This window comes from Delphinus delphis, chromosome 10, assembly GCF_949987515.2.
Source record: "Delphinus delphis chromosome 10, mDelDel1.2, whole genome shotgun sequence".
Lineage (NCBI taxonomy): Eukaryota > Metazoa > Chordata > Mammalia > Artiodactyla > Delphinidae > Delphinus > Delphinus delphis.
In genome coordinates, this window is record NC_082692.2 from 98,851,727 (window position 1) to 98,870,655 (window position 18,929).

At 44.4% G+C, this 18,929-nt stretch overlaps 1 protein-coding gene across 1 annotated transcript in view; it reads left to right on the forward strand.

The window, feature by feature from the left end:
* The window catches only part of SYN2 (synapsin II), a 153,034-nt gene that overhangs the window by 96,138 nt on the left and 37,967 nt on the right, over positions 1 to 18,929 (forward strand). Inside the window, exons 2-4 of the mRNA XM_060023073.1 lie at positions 11,272 to 11,329; positions 12,604 to 12,695; positions 14,910 to 15,066. Of these exons, the coding sequence (XP_059879056.1) occupies positions 11,272 to 11,329; positions 12,604 to 12,695; positions 14,910 to 15,066 (307 nt within the window). The remainder of the gene's footprint in view (positions 1 to 11,271; positions 11,330 to 12,603; positions 12,696 to 14,909; positions 15,067 to 18,929) is intronic.

Genomic DNA, 18,929 nt, shown 5'->3' on the forward strand with positions numbered 1-18,929 from the left:
ATCATTCTGTGTCTGACTTATTTCACTTAGCATAATGTCTTCCAGGTTGATCCGTGTTGCTACAAATGGCAGTATTTCCCTTTTTTTATGGCTGAACAATATTCCATCGTATGTATATATCACATTTTCTTTAACCATTTGTTTGTCAATGGACATTTAGGTTGTTTCCATAGAAAAGGGTGATTTCTAAATGGACCAATACACAGAAGCAGTAGTTTGACAAGAGATAGTTGGGAAAGAGTGTCTGAATGGCAGTTTGACCTAGTAGTACCATTCAGTGTCTGAATGGTAGCAGGACAGGGCGCCTGCATATGCTTGTTCAGGTTGTTCCCCACACAAGGGCATCTGACTGAGGAGACAAGGCGGGGTGAAATGCAGACCCACACTCTGCTTGCCAAGCCAAGAACCCTGGTGTAGGAGTGTCCACCTGCAGGAAAGAATGCCTTTTTCTAATTCACACAGACTCTGCAGCAGTCTTGCAGGAGGGAAACAGTGGGAGATTAGAATAGAAGGATGGGGTCAGATCATAGAGGACATTTCTCTGTATCTAGAGATGGATGGCTTTGATGGTAGTGGTGATTGTGGGTATGATTTGTGACCTGACACTGGAATTGAACCTGGACATTTGTCAATGCTAGGATCCCTGTTTTTCTGGTATAAAAGAAATCCATATCTTTCAAAAATTATACTTGCTTGATATTTCTCCAAAGCAAACTTTAATACTGACCTACTTGAATATCAAATCAGCCTGATTTAATTTTATAAGCCAGTCATGGAAAGTGAATCTGTCCCATGACTCCAAAGCATTCTGTTCTGTAGCTCCACTGTAATTACAGACAAATGCAGCTAATCTTCCCATCATGTGTTCTCCTGAGTTACAGGATTCTTTTTTATTTCTTCTGTGTTTGATAATCTTGTTATCTTGTGATACTGCATCATTTAATTATTCCCCAAAATAGAGATCTTCAGAAAATCTGCTCAGAAAAAGTGATTTGCTGTTACCAACTGAAGTCACAGCTGGTGTGTTTACTCAGAAATTAGTCATTTTCAGAACTTCGAGATTGCTGTTTTTCTTAAGGGGTCTCATCTGCCATCTAAGTCTGTTGAAGCCCTCCTGCAGATCACTTGAGGAATTTTATGGACTACAGGGAAGGACTAAGTAGGTGTCCTCAGAGATCTACAAGCCCAGGACTCTATCAGACTGAACATGGTTACTCTCTCTGATATTAACCTCCAAATGTCTAGCTGTATTCATTTTAATAACTCCATAAACATTTTCTGAGCATCTGCTGTGTGTTGAAGAGTAAGACAGGCATTGAGGCTACAAAAATGAGTAGAGCCCAGTTCCCATCTAAAATATACGATTTCTAAACTTGATCATCAGAAGTGCTGAAATTTAATTTTACTAGCTCTGCCACCTACTCACTGCTACTTTTAAGCAAGTCACTTATTTTATCCGAGCTTCCTTTTCCTATAAAACCAGAAGCATTGAAATGACGTTCCTGTAAGGCATGAAATATCGTGAGATTAATTTGGATATCTGGGATGAATAATGTGTGTAGTATGTAGTCTCTCAAGTTCTCTTTCCCTCCTTTACACCTTTCTGTGCCCTTTGGATCTTTACCTTTACAGACTGAAGAAGACTCATTATATCAGCCTCTCCTAAAATCAGAGCCTTTTTATTTTGTTCTGTTTTTCTCTGGGCCATTTCTACTTTCATCATGTTATTTGTGTTTAGACAAGTGGACGTGATGTGCTGTATCACAAATATGAAAGTACTATGACTTGTACAAGGTGAGTTCAGAGTGTAAGAAACCCTTTATGTTGAGTTTCCAATAAACTTTCTGATGATAATCAACATTATTTTTCACCTTTCACTCTCAGTCTTTTTGTGTTTTTCTGTTACATCTCACAGGACTAATGTCTTAAGGAAATAATTTTCTTTTATTTCAGGTTCTTTTTTGGATTGTAGTGTAACACTCATGATCCCCTGATAAAATCATTTTCCATTGAATATAATATGTTTTCTTACACTTAGTCACATTAAAACTCCTCTGCCACTTTTCTGCCCACGTCCACATCTTCTTTCACTTTATATCTAATCAACTTGGCATTTTAATCCCTGGAAGTGCTGAATGCCATCTGCAAATTTGGCAATTTCCCCATGCACTCTTTTCCAGATCATTTATATGAATGTTAACTAAGACGCCATGCAGCTTGCTTTCTATCTAAGAAGTAGCAGAGAATTTGATTTAACTACTTAATCACTGAATTAATAATATCAAGGACCAGCCACAGAACGTTGCCTTTATCCAGAAAACTGTTCACTTCTTCCAATTCTTTGTATCTTATTCCTAAACCAGTTATCTATAACAGGCATTTCTCCATGTACTGAAAGCAAGTTTTATGGTTTATGAATTAGATTACAAATCCAAATTTGAGTTAAGAACCCCTTTACCAATATAAGGCCTGCCTATTTTATGTCTCATTTATGGCTTTGTTCCAGAACATCTATATGAGGTGTCTGTCCTATACCACTTTCTATCACTGTCGTTTCCCAGCTAGCTTCTAAATTCCTAGCCCTGAGCAGTCAAATGATCAATTGAGTTGCCTGATGAGTGTTGTACAGTAGCTATTGGTTTGCCATGTATCAGGAAAACAGCAAGTCCTGAAGTCTAATTACTGCACCAGCTTCCCAAATGATCTCAAGCCCTGGTTGGCTCCCTGCCATCTCTTCTGTGTCCCAGACAACGTGGCCTATCAGATCTTAGGCACATCTGATCATGTCACCTCTCTGCTTAAAATCTTTGACAGTGTTTTGGGAGACAGTTGGGAAAACTTGAATATAGACTCAGTAAAGATGTTTTAAATTATTATTAATTATTAAATAATAATAATTATTAAAAAGTCATTTCCCTGGGATAAAGAGAAAGTAAGTTAGAGGTTATCAGGGACTGGGGGGTGGATTTGGGGGGGATGGGCAGTTACTGCCTAACGGCCACAGAGTTTCTGTTCTGGATGATGAAAAAGTTTTGGAAGTAGCGATGTTGGTTGCACAACATTGTGAACGCACTAAATGCCACTGAATTGTACACTTGAAAATGGTTAAAATGGCAAATTTTGTTATATATATTTTGCCACAGTAAACAAAAATTTTAAGGCATTACCAGTTAGAGATATTACTTAAAATTCTACACGAGAAATAACATGATGTCTGGGATTTGCTTTAAAACAATCAAACAACAGTCCTAACAACAACAGTGAGGGTGATAAATGAAAAAGACTGGCAAAATGTTGATTACTGAGGATGGAATTTTTCATAATAAAAAGTTAAAAAAAATTCTTTTGGAAGCTGGCCATTACATCCCAACTACTCAGCCTGACATTTGAAGTTCTTTGACAGGCCATCCCTTCCCTTTCTCAGGAGCCTCAGCCTGCATGCCCTTCCCCCAGTCAGCTGGGCCGCTGCAGCGCTCTGTACTCAGGCAGCCTCTGTGCCTTTCAATTCTGCTCTCTGCTTCTTGTGTGGCAAATTCCTCCTCATTCTTTAAAACTCAGCTGCGTCCTTGGAGCCTTCCCAGGCTCCTCCAGGCAGAGAACTCCCTCCTTTGGGTCCCCACAGTGCCTTGTCCACACCCCTGATACAGTTTATACCCTGTATTATGATCTTTTATTTATGCTTCTGCCCACCACTAACCTGCGAGCTTCATGAAGGTAGAGGAAACTTACTTTTCACTGTACATCTTTCTGAGCTAGATGAAACTTTTGTTGCTGTTGTTTTAGTCGTGTGCATTAAATTCTTTTTTTTAAGGAAAAGATTGAAAGGTGGGAATGTGAACATTAGCTATAAATCTTAAGAGTTGAAAGGGTCCTTAGCAATTACCGACATGCATGTTGGTCTCCCTTTCTAGACTGTGCTTTCTCTACTTGGCACCTACTAATGCATTTTTACATTTCCAGCACCTACCACTGGGTGTTCAGTAAATTGTTGCTGAATTTATTGATAAATCACATCCTTTCTTTCTACAGATGGCAGAAAGCCAACTATCTAGCTTAGGGTATGTGGACACACACTTTTTAGGAGAAATAGTGAATTTTCAGGCATGGTTTGTCAGAGCAGCAAATAAGCACCTGGAGGGCTATCACTGAGCCAGTGGAGTCAGCTCAGTGGGTGAGTGAGCTAGGACTACGGCGTGTCTGCAGTACACATCCTGCCAGGGGGTGGCGGCAGGCGCCCACAAACTCTCTCCAAGACCGGCAGGCCTGATTTACCCTTTGAGTGTAGGGTGGGGAATAGATTCCTCTACTACTTCTAGTTTATTTTCTAATTTCTTGATGCCTTGAGATGCTTGACCAAAAGAATAGGGCCTGAGTTATAGACAATAAGACCCAGAAACTAAGCACCTTGTCTGGACATTTATGTCTAACCCGTGCTAGGCATTTACTAGGTGCATTGTTAGTGCTTTCATCTTCTAGCTTGAGGATTGGATCCCTGTGCGAGCCTCAGGCACCCAGGGAGGATTTACACTCTAGGCTGTTTTTAGGTCCTTTAGTTCCGGTGTGGATGGAGATTGAGAACAGCTTTTCATGTGGGGAAGAAGAGCGAAGAAAGAACATGACACCCTGGGACGTGCGCCTGCAAGAAGGAAGGAGAAGACGGCTGGGGCTGCAGAGACACACTCAGTCCACTCAGTCCTGAGGGTGGCCTCTTCTGGTTTTCCGCATCTGTCCAGCCAGCACCATCACTCCTAACATCTCCAGTCAATAAGCAAGCCCTGATTGTGAATAAGTACACAGTATAGGGAAGTAGTTGGAAATTTATAATATGTTGATTATATTTGTACAAGCTTTAGCTCAGAGCATGTAATATGACAACAGGACATAATCAATATTTAAAATACAAAATGATGGAGAATCCAGGGCTCATTTGGGTAGTCCTTACTCTGAAGTATTGTTGCATAATCCAGTGATCTGAGGCTGGTGTGGGGGAGGGGTATCACAGATTATTAGACAACTGAGTTTGAAAGGTGGTATCAGATGATGATGCTATAAGCCAGATATCAGGAGTAGACAATAAATGGGATGCAAGTTCAAAAGAGGAAGAAGGCATATTGGCTCTGGTCATAGTAAAACAGCAGTAATACCTGGTACATGAATGTTTGTTGCATTTTGCTAATAGTACTTTATATTTGCATAATATTTCAGAGTTTCCAAAATACTTTCATGTCATTTATTCTTTTTTTTTTTCATGTCATTTATTCTTACCTGGCTTCATTAAGTCTTCACAGCAACTTGTGAGTCAGGTATTATTAAATGAGGTAAGATACATAGAATACTTAAGATAGTGGTTAGTATGTAGTGAATGTTTGCTATTATTATTAAAATCATTATTAGCCCTATTTCATACATGACGAAACCGAGGCTCAGAGAGGCTGTTACTTGCCCAAAGTCACACAGCTGAGAAGTGGTAGAACTAGGCCAGAACAGCTCCCCTGGCTCCTAATTCTAGACCTTTCTCCATTTCCCCATGCATAAAGAGGGAGTATTTAAGCTGGGCTTAGCAAGATTGGGCCAAGTTTTGAGGCAGCCTTAGCAGAGAAGTCTCTGATGATGTCTCCTCAGCCTCATGAGCCCTAGTTTGCAAGAGCATGGGAATTCCTGAGGGTGTTCTGTGCCTTAAGTAGGAAGAGTTAAACCTAGAAGCTTCTACTCATTTTAGCAGTAAGGGGAGGTGGTTCATTGCCTGGGCAAGCCATTAAACTCACAAAGATCCTCAGCTGGTAGGCTTGTTAAGAAAGTGTTACAATAGGGGGAAATTGACAACACACGCACCATAGATATTTTTAGTCCGTGCTTCAAGGATGTACATCTTGGTTTCTGTTTAGACTGAGCACCAGGGGGTGAATTTGGATTGATTTGACAAGACTGGCTGTTGGAAAGTCCTTACTGAGCACCTTCTCTGTGCCCAGCTTAAGCAAGGGACTGTGGCGTGGGGGGGGGGGGGTTAACTAAGGGAGGTGAAGTAACTTTCCCAAACTTTCGAACACTGGGGAGAGTGATATAATCTTTTTCTTGGGTGGGGGGCAGTGTGCCGATATCAGTAAAAGCTCTGTCTGTTCCTTACACCAGCAATTCTGCAATAAATTATCCTTCTAATGTACAATGTGGTGACTGTAGTGAATGATACTGTATTGTATACTTGAAATTTGCTTATAAGCGAGTAGATTTAAAGTGTTGTCACCACACACATGCACACAACACACACACACACACACACACACACACACAAGGTAGTAATGTGAGGTGATAGGTGTGGTAATTAATCTGTGCTTATCCCATTTCACAAAGTATACATGTATGAAATCATCATGGTGTACACTTAAAATATTATAATTTTGTTTGTCAATTATAACATAATAAAGCTGGAAAAAATAATTTATCTTATGAATATATTCTTAAATGTAAGCCATTGTAGCTCTGTTTGTAATAGCAAAAACAATCCAAACACTGGAAATCTAAACGCTCACCAGTAATTTTTTTTAAAGATTTATTTATTATTTATTTATTTATTTGTTTGTTTATTTATTTATGGCTGCATTGGGTCTTAGCTGTGCTACGTGCAATCTTTGTTGACGCATGCAGGATCTTTTGTTGCAGCCTGCGGGCTCTTCATTGTGGTGCTCGGGCTTCTCTCTAGTTATGGCGTGCAGGCTCCAGGGGGCATGGGCTCTGTAGTTTGCGGCACGCAGGCTCTCTAGTTGAGGTGCCCAGGCTCGGTTGCCCCGTGGCATGTGGGATCTTAGTTCCCCGGCCAGAGGTCGAACCCGTGTCCCCTGCATTGGAAGGTGGATTCTTTACCACTGGACCACCTGGGAAGTCCCTACACTTGGGGGGTTTTTTTGTTTGTTTGTTTTTAACATCTTTATTGGAGTATAACTGCTTTACAATGGTGTGTTAGTTTATGCTTTATAACAAAGTGAATCAGTTATACATATACGTATATCCCCATATCTCTTCCCTCTTGCGTCTCCCTCCCTCCCACCCTCCCTATCCCACCCCTCTAGATGGTCACAAAGCACCGAGCTGATCTCCCTGTGCTATGCGGCTGCTTCCCACTAGCTATCTATTTTACATTTGGTAGTGTATATATGTCCATGCCACTCTCTCACTTTGTCCCATCTTACCCTTCCCCCTCCCCGTATCCTCAAGTCCATTCTCTAGTAGGTCTGTGTCTTTATTCCCGTCTTGCCCCTAGGTTCTTCATGACCTTTTTTTGTTTGTTTTTTAGATTCCATATATATGTGTTAGCATATGGTATTTGTTTTTCTCTTTCTGACTTACTTCACTCTGTATGACAGACTCTAGGTCCATCCACCTCACTACAAATAACTCAATTTCGTTTCTTTTTATGGCTGAGTAATATTCCATTGTATATATGTGCCACATCTTCTTTATCCATTCATCTGTTGATGGACACTTAGGTTGCTTCCATGTCCTGGCTATTGTAAATAGAGCTGCAGTGAACATTGTGATACATGACTTTTTTTGAATTATGGTTTTCTCAGGGTATATGCCCGGTAGTGGGATTGCTGGGTCGTATGGTAGTTCTATTTTTAGTTTTTTAAGGAACCTCCATATCACCAGTAAATATTGGTTAAATTACTGTATGACCTTCAAATGGAATTTCATGCACCTATTACAAAGAAAGAGGTCTAGGGCTTCCCTGGTGGTGCAGTGGTTGAGAGTCTGCCTGCCGATGCAGGGTACACGGGTCCGTGCCCCGGTCCGGGAAGATCCCACGTGCCGCGGAGCGGCTGGGCCCATGAGCCGTGGCCGCTGAGCCTGCGCGTCCGGAGCCTGTGCTCCGCAATGGCAGAGGCCACAATAGTGAGAGGCCCACGTACCACAAAAAAAAAAAAAAAAAAGAAAGAGGTCTATCAGTATGTGTTGAAAGCATATCACTAAGATGTATTTTTTTAATTGAAGTAGAGCTGACTTACAATATTAGTTTCATGCATACAACATAGTAACATACAACATTTTCATAGGTTATATTCTATACAAAGTTATTATAAAGTAGTAAATGGAAAGATATCCCGTGTGCATGGAGTGGGAAGAATTAATATTTTAAAATGTCTACACTACCCAAAGGACTGGTATATTTTTAAGTGCAATAAAAAATTAAGGTTCAAAAAAGCAGAGTTTATATAGCATGATGCCATATGTTTGAAACATACATGTATGCAGATATATGCACACAATTTCACACACTGGAAGGATATGCTTGCAACTGATAATGGGGAGTATGTGTGAGGAAAGAGAAATGGGAAAGGAAAAATGTATTTTTCATCTTATCCATCTTATTCTTTTGAAGATAGATAGATTTATTGGTTTAACCATGTGACATACTTTTTTTTTTTTAAGCCACTTGCTTGTGGTCACACAACCAAAAAAGTGTCCAGCTAGGATTCCCACGCAGACTGTGATTCCAGAGCCCTGTGATCCAGAACCCCTCTGAATTCCAGCACACTGCTTCCTAACAGTGCTCTCCTGGATCAGGAAGTAATTCTGTCACTTGCTTGTAAGTTACAAAATTTTTCATGAAAATACCTGGGAGAATGTGCTCATTCTCCAGAAGAAGACTCTGCTCCATCGCCTGCCACGTTGGCTCCTTTTCTATAAGACTGTGGCTCAGCCAAGAGAGGTCCATCACCCAGAGCCAGATAACACAAACTAACATTTCCAAGAGGACAGACTGCCTTAAGGAAAAGGCATTAAGATAATTGGAGGGTTGGGGGTGGGCACAAGGCCTGAAAACAGTATCATTAGCCAACTTGGTCAATGGGCGGGTGCAGAAAGTGGCAGATAAATGCAGACAGAATCTATATTTATACTTCAATATCAGTGTTCACAACCCACAAAATAAATGAGTGAATTAAAAACCCTGGCAGCACCTAAGTACCTAGACATAAACTCTTAGTTCTAAGCTTAACTCCTATGAACTTCTCTGTGATTTGAGCATATTATTTAGCTGCTCTGGGTTTCTTTCCCCATTGGTTAAATGGACAGCACTGTCTGTCCTGGCTGCTTCACAGAGTTGTAAGGAACAAATAAGGCAAGAATGTGCTTTGAAAATGCAAGGCATCATACAGAATGAGAGGTTATTGTTAATGCCTCTGAGACTTAGCTCACAGAAGGAGAGCTATTTTGAGACAGGAAGATGGGAGGAAGCATCAGAAAAGCATTGCTGGTAACAGGGTAGGCACACCTCACCAACACAGGGAAGGAACCTCTTAGATCATTTACTCCAGTTCCTTCTGTTTATAGTCGTGGACGAAGACCTACGGAGTCTTCAAGATCTGCAGAGCAGTGATAGTGCCATGCATACGCTATTATTTAAACCCATAAATAAGATGGAACCCTAAAAGGGATGGGATGTGCTACAGGCCCCTTGCCCAAGGGGCTTGCTGAGCTGTGAACGTTGAACAGCGTTCTGGAAGCAAGCTGATGAAGCTTAGTAAGGAATTGGGGCAGAGGTAGGGGGATGGACTTCAGTGCTCCAGCTCCAGGATGGCTGAATGCCCCTGAGGAGCAATTTGAGGGTAGCCAGGGACTTGGATAGGACAAATGACAACTTCCTAGAACAGACTGTTCCAGAACCAGATCGGAAAGGAAATAGCCTGGCCTCGTCCTGGGTAGTTCACAGGAACCGGTGTAGGAAGTATTTGTAGTGGAACTAGCGCTCACAACATCAAGTCCCTTTTGCACAGAAGAGAGAAAATGGGAGAAGACACATGCAATGCAGCATACATGACAAGTCAGTTTTTTTTTTTTTTTTTTTTTGCAGTACACGGGCCTCTCACTGTTGTGGCCTCTCCCATTGCGGAGCACAGGCTCCGGACACGCAGGCTCAGCGGCCATGGCTCACGGGCCCAGCCGCTCTGCGGCATGTGGGATCTTCCCGGACCGGGGCACGAACCCGTGTCCCCTGCATCGGCAGGCGGACTCTCAACCACTGCGCCACCAGGGAAGCCCCAACAAGTCAGTTTTTGTAATGGTGGGAATGAGGATGGCAAGAATGAATAAGCAGAGGGAGACAGTGCTGTGCAGCACCAACGACTCTGGACTCAGACTTGGGTGTGAATATTGGTTCTGTCACTAACTTGCCATATGACCTTGAATGTGCCATTTTTATCCCCTGAGTCTTGGTTTCCTCATCTCGAAAATGAATGCCTTTCTCCCTATCTCATAAGTTGTTATGAGGACTAAATGAAATGTTCTTGAAAGAAATTAGCACATAATTCCTAGAACATGATGCCCGATAAATGTTAGTTTATCCCTTTGTTTTGGAGAGGGACTTTTAGAAAACCTCCAGTGAAACATACTAATTTGAAATTTCAAGCACTGGGAAAGCAAGCCCAACCTAGGTAGCATGTGGAAGGGCCCTTTTTACAGGTGGAGAACCAGCCTATAAAGGCACATAAGAAACTCTTATGAGAGGAAGGGGAGGTGAACAGCAAAGTAGCAATGGCTATAAATATAAGCATAAACAGTCCTCTTACCAGCAGCTGTAATGTGAGGTTCCTCCAGCTCCGTGACAAAACGGGAAGATAATAAGTACAGTGTATCTAGGCTTGACTCATTCTCTTGACTGCCCAGAAACACAGGATAGGTTTTGTGTTCAATTATAGTAGCTTTCCTCAGCCTCTCCCCCTGCCCTCTGCTTTTTTTCTGGTATAATTAACTCTCCTTCATTCATTGATTGTCCTTTAATCCTTGTTTTGTTGGATATATTTGCTTTTTAAATTATTGTCTCAAATCCTTTTTGGAAGTATGGGTATGAAGAGGTAAAATAATAACAGTTTCCTTAGAAACTAAAATTCCAAGGGTGGAAACCAACTAGAAAATCAGAGTGAAAGGCAGGATGGGGGAAGATAAGGAAACTATAGGGATGTATAAAATTGACCTAGTCTTTACCAGGAGTAACATTAGGGAAATTGTTACTTCTAGCCTCCTTTTGGAAAGACCAAGGATGTTATCATAAAATGACAATGCCTGAGAGTGAAAGGCCTCTTGGTTTATTTTATAGAGGGGAGGCCGTGGTTTGACTGGAGGCTGTCTCATGGTGATCCAATAGCAGACTGACCCAGGTCTCTTGACTCTCATTCTGGGATTCTGTCTGCCATGGTCCTCGTCTTTGTGAGAGTGAATTTCTGACCACAAACACCTGTACAGAACTAATTTGTGTGGGTTTTTTTCCCTTTTTTCCAGGGCCAAGTGCTTTCGGGGCAAAAAAGTCCTTGGAGATTATGATATCAAAGTGGAACAGGTAACCAGCCTGGAGCCCAAGGTTGCATCTGCATCATTGTTGGCCCCTCTTGACATTCCAGAATGAACCATTTAGTTCTGCCAAGTGGAGATCGGTGTCCGTCACTAGCTTCTAGGCTCTCCATCTCCTCCCCCAACCCTTTCCAGGACTTTTCTCTCTATGAGACATGGTTCTGAAGGCTGCATCTTTCAACTTCGCTGACTTCTCTTCATGGCTCTGGTGTCTGTAGAGAGGCAAGCAGTGTGGCTCTTGGGGCCCTCTGGGTGCAGGGTTCTCAGGCTGAGGAACACTTTAGAGGAATGTCTTCCTAGGACATGGCCACACCTACATATTGCTGGTGGCATGGTCTTGCTGGGTAGGCACACGTCTGCCATTCAGTTGTGTGGCCTCCAGTGGTGCCTTCTCTGCACGCCTGAGGCTACGCTTCAAAGAGAACTTAGAAAAGCACACCTCCTGGTCTTAATGCAGAGAAGTCCTGAAAGGTCATTTTTTATCTTCTTGTACTGTTTGCTTCATGATAAATAGAGATTAGGTCCATTCGAGTGCATAGGGGGATGTCCAGTTTAAACAATGCATGTATTTTATATGTAATGATAGAAGTTACTCATCATTCCTTACATGGTGTGCTGTGATTGATACAGAGTACTTTTCCTATCCACTGTTGCATTCAGTTCTTAAAATAACTTATTAGATAGGCAAGGTTGATAAAAAAAATTATTCCCATTTTATAGATGGGAGAAACTGTCCACCCAGAGAGAACAAGTAACTTGCCTGAACATCTTATGCAGCTACTTGGGCCGGAACAGAACTAAAAACCCAATTGCCTAAACTAAAACTTAGTGTATTTATGTTGAAATTGATAAAGGGCATGTTTGCCCCAGTTTGCATTTCAGCTCTGTAGAGAGGCAGCACAAAGGATGCTGGGTGGGGAGTCAGAAGGCCTGAGTTATGCTCCTGTCTCTGCCAACAATAAGTTTTGTTTGTCCAGAAAAGTCACTTAGCTGCTCCTTTGGTAAATAAGGATAATTATCTCTGCCCCTCCTGCCTCATAGAGTAGCTGTGAGAGTTAGATGAGATCAGTTTGGGAAAATGCTTTGCAAACGGTAAATAAATGTTTGGTGGAAGGGATGCTGTTGCTGCTATGCGGAGGGCCCCGCAGAATCAGGACTGTGGGCTTACTCCCCTACTGTTATTTTTATTTATTCATTTTTTATCATAGTAAAAAACACATACCATGAAATCTACGCTCTTAATCTCCTCCTGTTATTTTCCAGGCAGAATTTTCAGAGCTCAACCTGGTGGCCCATGCAGATGGGACCTATGCTGTGGATATGCAGGTGCTCCGGAATGGCACAAAGGTTGTCCGGTAAGGTCCTTTCTGTCCTCTGGGTCGCTGTCACTGTCACCACAGTCACCATCTCTGGCTTGCAGTGGGACAGCATTGCTATGTATAGCGTACAGAAGTTAATGATGTGTGCTGTGCGGCAGTGGCAGAGGAAGGTAGAGGAAGCCAGCTCCTGCCTTTAGGGAGGCCATAGTCCACTGGTAGAGAACGCTGCATGGGCTCAGAGCTCTCTGAGCGGTAACTGGATTCCTGTGAGAGGTGTTGCAAGACTCCCGCCCTACCTCAGCCAGTGCAGCTCTGGGCTTTTATCTCTGAATATATTTCCCCTGGAAAACAGGGTTCCATTGCTTTTTAAAAAAAGTTTGGAAACCTCTGTTCTGGTTCAGCCTCCTTTTTTACATTGATTTGCTTAGATTCCCTCAGTAAGTTGGTAGCAGAGCCCTGTGTTCTATGTGAATTCTCTTAACTCCCAGCCCTGTGTTCTTTCTATGTTCCAAATTCCTGGGAACTCATAAGTCTGATAGGAAAGCCTGGGGTGGGAAGGGACATTGTGGGTGGAAGAAAATTTGCAGTTACAAAGCACTTACGTGCCAGGAGGGTGCTGGGTGACTTACAGACATCATCAATTGTAACACAACAGTTCTGTGCGGGAAGTGATGGGGATTCCAGATGAGGGAGAAAGGTTCCCACAGTGTTCTTCTTCCCTGGGGCTCAGCGTGGCTTCGGGTTTTCAGACATCGGGGTATTGCTCCAGGAAGAGTGTTCACTTCACCCTTTTCCCTACCTCAATCTACGCTACCCTGACACTGAGGCTGCCAGTGTCCAACAGGACCTGGGTCCGTGACAGGGAAGGCAGAACTCAGGTGTCTGGAGCCTCAAGTCAGGAAATGTGAGCTCATCCATCCTGGAGACTGAGGAGGACAGAAAAGGAGACGTCTGTCCACATGGGGGTGAGCTCAGGAAGCTCCTTCTAGAGAGAATGGTGGGCTCCTCCGACTGCAAATGCAATGAATCACAGGGACGCATGACACAAGCGGGTGGTGACAGGAAGGCCCATGTCAGGGTGCCGGGAGGGATCTGGCAAAAATAAGGCAGGCCCTTCCAGTCGCAGTGTGGGGAATCAGGAGCTGACCGCAAGCCTAGAGCTCAGTGCGTGTGACTGGGATATAAGGTTTGGTCTCAGGCATACAGCCGGAGCCAGTTTCCCAGAACTAGGGCACAAGGAGGTCAGAGCACATGCCACCTGACTTGATGCTAGCTCCCCTGAGCGACTGAGGAGGGGTCCTTCCACCCCCACTTTAAAAGACTGATCTCTGAGCCCAGGTGGGGCTGGAGCTGTAGGTGGGGATTGGTTGGGTGCCTGGGAAGAGAACCGGGTAGGTCATTACACATGTGTGAAATGGCCAAGGCCTAGAGCCTTGAGGGCAGATGCTGCCACAGAACTGACTCTCCAGGAAGGTGGGGTTCCTCTGGAATCAGGGCATGAAGATGGGGGCCCTGGTCCTGTGGAGCAGCTGGGGCTGGGAGCTCTGCTGGCTAGAGGTGAAATGCAAGGAGCCTTTCCATGCATGGGAACACTCTGTACTCTCAGTGCTTCCTGTAGCCAGTTGCTCAACCTCAGTTCTGCAAAAAATATTTGCACCCCTCCCTAGCATCCGCTTTGGAAGAATAACATGGGGACGTCTGGTATCTGTTCTCAGCCAGCCGGGACCCTTGCTCACCTGGGGACCTGATGAGGGCACTGCCTATTTTAAGGAGCAGCTTTAAAGAGTCAGAGCAGGACGCTGAGATCAGGGATCTACACGGCAGGGCAGTGAAGCCAGCCAAGTGTGTTGTCTTCAGAGTCTGCTGGGACCCCCTTGGGGTACCAACTCTGGAGCCACAGGAGCTTCAGCTCTTGTCATGCACCACAGGGACAGGGAAAATTCTTGTTGACCTAAGGTGTGAGGGTCTAAAGTGTTTCTTCCCTCCTGAGGGCTTTTGCACCTTAGAAAAAGACAGTGCTTAACCCAGAGGAATAAGAGAATTTCAGAAATCTGTTCAAATCTCCTTTGAGAAGTGCCAAACATAATACCTCTTTTCCTAGTCCATGAAAGAATAGTAATGATAAAATGAAGGGCTTGGCTCGGGTAACCCCTAAGACTCCTTCCCTGTCTTGGTCTTTGGAGATGGGAGACAAGAGGATGTATATGACCTGAGGTTCTGGTTGATGGCAGATTTCTACGTTCTTCCCAGGTCCTTCCGACCAGACTTTGTGCTCATCCGGCAGCATGCGTTTGGCATGGCAGAGAATGAGGACTTCCGCCCCCTGATCATTGGCATGCAGTATGCAGGCCTCCCCAGCATCAACTCCCTGGAATCCATTTACAACTTCTGTGACAAGCCGTGGGTGGTGAGTGAGTTACCCTTCCGCCAGGTAAAAGGGTAGGACCCTGGTCCTCTTATCTCCCAGTCCCTAGGAGGACCACTGGTGATCCAGGTGCAGTAGGTGCCAGCTGAGAAGATGTGGGAGGAGCTTCAGCTGGGACACAGGGTAGGGTAGGCTCTCACAGTAGGACTTTGTCATCACGGGCTGGGCCGCCTTTGCTGCAGAGTGGACCTTTGGCCTCACAGCGAAGTCACACCAAAGATTCTGTGAAGACGCCCTTACAGGTCTGTAGGCTCTGCCCTTAGCCATAGGATACAACAATAAAAGTGCCAGTTTCTTGTCTGTGAAAGGTCTAACCATTGGAAAGGCCTGAGGCCAGTGGGGACCAAGGGGATGGTCCATCTCAGAGGGATGTTCGTGTCAGAGTCCTACCAAGTGTTTCAACAACCTTAAAATGAGATTCATCCACACATATATCAGTCAGACACTTACGTGTGCTGGAAGTGCCCTTAGAGATCATCAGCTCTCACCCCTTCAAGTAGAGATGTGAAAATTAAAGAAGGAAGGTAAGGAGTATAAAACCACTTACTATGTGATGCCATGATCTGAGATTTTCCTACATTAACTTCATTTAATCCTCACAATAACCTTACAAGGAAGTTATTATCATTATTATCACTTATTACAGAGAAATTAGACCCAGAAAGGATTAAGTAACTTACCAAAGTTTCAGGGCAAGGATTTCTCTAGATGACAGTCCCTCTCGCATAAATTGGGTTATCACGTGAGGAAGAAGCTGGTCTGGTGTTCTCCTCCTTGGCTAGTCTGGAAGTCTTGGAGGCAGTAGAAACGTTTGAGCAGAGAGAAGAGTGACGCTAGGAGGGAAAGTAGCCTGTGATGGTCCTGGGCTTCTCTGGCCTCCCCTCTGACAGCTGGGGGATCCAGTTCCTATAACTTTGCTGCTCCAGGCTGGTCGTCTTGGAAGGAAACACCTGCCCGTAATCACATCCTCCTCTTCTTGTTTTTCAAAAATCATTTCAGGTCTCACATACTGGCTTGCCAAGGGTCATGGCACTGGTGGCTGATTGTGAAGTTCCCAGACCCCAAGCTCCCAGACTCAGGGAGCTGGAGGGGGTGTTTTTTAACTAAATGGATCCATCACCTCTACTTTTACACCTGAACTCAGTTTTCCTGTTCCACTGGAAGCCAGGGAGACCTGACAGTGTGAGAGAAAGACCAATGAGCAAGGAGTAGAAAGATCTGGGAGCTGCTGTAGTTGCCACTTGTTCAGCCTTTCCCTCTGTCTGGCCTGAGGTTCTGGAGTCCTAAAGTTGTGCAGAAACAGGCTACAGGAATTGTGTGATTTGAATGAGTTGCTAATCACAGAAGAGCACATATGAGGCCTTCACCAGGTTTCCCCTTAGTCACATGACCTTTCCTACTGCACTCATGTCCTAGCCCTTTCCGCCCTCACCCCTTCAATACCTGTTAGAATTTGGCTCCCTCATAGCCACACAGGGCGATTCTGCTATTATCAGCTTTTTTGGGGCACCCTCACTAATCAGCCTTCTGACTAAACCTCTCTGTGCTCTGGTTTGTCTGTAAACTAGGAATAATCATAGTACCTTCCACCAGCTTGTCAGCCTGGTGTTACGGTCCCCTAGTATTGGGGATCTGAAAGAAACTAATTCCCTGCTTTATGTTCCAAAACTGTGCTGGAGGCCAGGGAGGGGCAGATCAGAAAGCCTGTGCCTGGGGCTTTGCCCCTCCTGGGATTTGGGATCTGGTGGGTTCACATTCTCACCCCTTCACAATCCAGCATATTGCCGTTGGCATCGCATGAGAACAGCGGGGCTCCCTGGCAAAACACCAAGTTCTCCCTTCGTTTTCACTAAGCAGCTGCCACGCTGATGGCATTTTATATATCGTTCTCTGTCTGTTAATGGGAATGAACGAATCTGGTGACTGTGAGGGGAGGGTCCCTCTGAGATGATGACTTTGGTGTGTAGTTTCTAAATTTCTTTATTGTGGCTGCTCTTGGTGTGAGGAGAGGCCTCAGCTGGATTGGGAAAGGCTCTACGTTGTCTCTATCACAGTGTCTCTGAGCATATCCACTATCTCATAAATTGGTCAGGGCAGGCACACTGGGATTTTGAAAGCAGAAGTAGACCTACCAATGAAAGTAGCATTCCAGAGAGTGCAAGAATGCCACCATCACATATTGCTGCAAATTTATCTGAAAATCCTGTCACTCTGGGTGTTTTTTAGAGACAGATGCACGTGAGTTGAATTAAAGCATTTTATTTCCAGGAGGGATAAGGATAACATTAAATTCAGACTGATCTTGAAATCCCATTTCATCCAAGAAGTCTTTCCTGATACACTGGATAAGTGGTTATATTGAATGTTATCTTCCTGTTCATTGCCAATACCACCCCCAGCTCCCAAATCCATTCTTTTGTCTAGGCATGGTGGAAATAACCCTTATCAGATATTCCTTTTGTTTAATTGGTGACTGTGTGCTTGTGACTGAATCTAAGTTTCCAAGGAGGCAGGGGTTAGATGCCAAGCCCAGTACTTTGAGCAGAAGGGACTGCAGGGGGTGGAGGAAGGTAGTATGAGCTCCCAGAGGCCCAGCTAGTGCCTGGGAACTGGCTGCCATTTTAGCCTTGGCTGTGCCGGGACTCTGAGAACCTGCCGTGGGCCTTCTTGGCATCGGTGTGGTGTCTGTTTAACAATCCCACATGCTGGGAAGATAGGGCCCCACATGCCTTGGTGCCGTGCCAGGGCGTGGGCTGCAGCAGGACAGAGGTTGTGAGGCAGGGCTGGTATCAGCTCTCCGGGGAGGCTGGAGAGCCTTGGGAGCTCAGGCAGGTGACCAGACACAGAGCAGGAGTCCAGCCAGGCCGAGGTGGGCAGGCAGGACTTAAAGGTCAGATGAGGTGGTGGAGAGAATCAGAGAAGGCAGGAAAGGTCTGAGGGGTGGTCTAGACAGTCAGAGAAGGTTGAAGAACCAGAGAATGGCGACAGCAGGGTACAGTGGAGAATGCACTGGGCAGGAGGAGACCTGGGCGCTGTCCCAGTGCAGCCCCAAGTCCAGGCATGATGTGGGAGCCTGCGCTTTCCTTTGCTTCTATAGCCCCAGTCTCCTCCTTTGTAAAATGAGATGTCTGGCCTAGAGACTCTCTCAAGTCTCTTCCAATAATAAAATCTTTGGGCCTTGAGAGTCCATCAGTCATACTTGCAGCCCTGGAGGAGGCCGTAGAGATCTAGATCTTCACCAACTGCGTGTCACTAAGGGAAGTGACCCGGAAATTCCACTGTTTTTCAGCATTTCAAGAATAACAGATTCTATCTCTACTCACAAAAGGACCACAGCAGATGATCACTTAAACAACAGTTTGATCATAGAGTTTGGGAGGAAATGTAATAAAAAGATGTTCTTTTGTGGTAAAAAGTTTGAGGAACTGATCAAATTCAGTTCTCTCTTTTTATATATGAAGAAAAGGAGGCCCGGAGAGGAGATATCATTTGCCTAAGGACACCTAGCAAGTTCGAGCAGAACAAGAAGAATCAGAAGACTGCAGTTTTCTAACAACCCAGTTCTGGCTTTTATCGTCTCCCCCGAACTGACTCATGCGCTAACATCCCTGATCAAAAACAGAACCCGAGCTTTTGAAAAATGTTCTAGCTTTCCTTTCTCTAATAAATAGAAGGTAGATTTGATCTGGCAGCTTTTCCTACTAGCAGTTCCAGATATCAGTGGCTTAGAGCGTGAACCCAGTAGCACTAGAGAGAAGAAGCTGGATTACCCCTGCTGCCAGCACACTGGGGTGGATGTGGGGAGCTTGTGTGTGAGTGGGCGGAACCAGAAAGCTTCCTGTGGG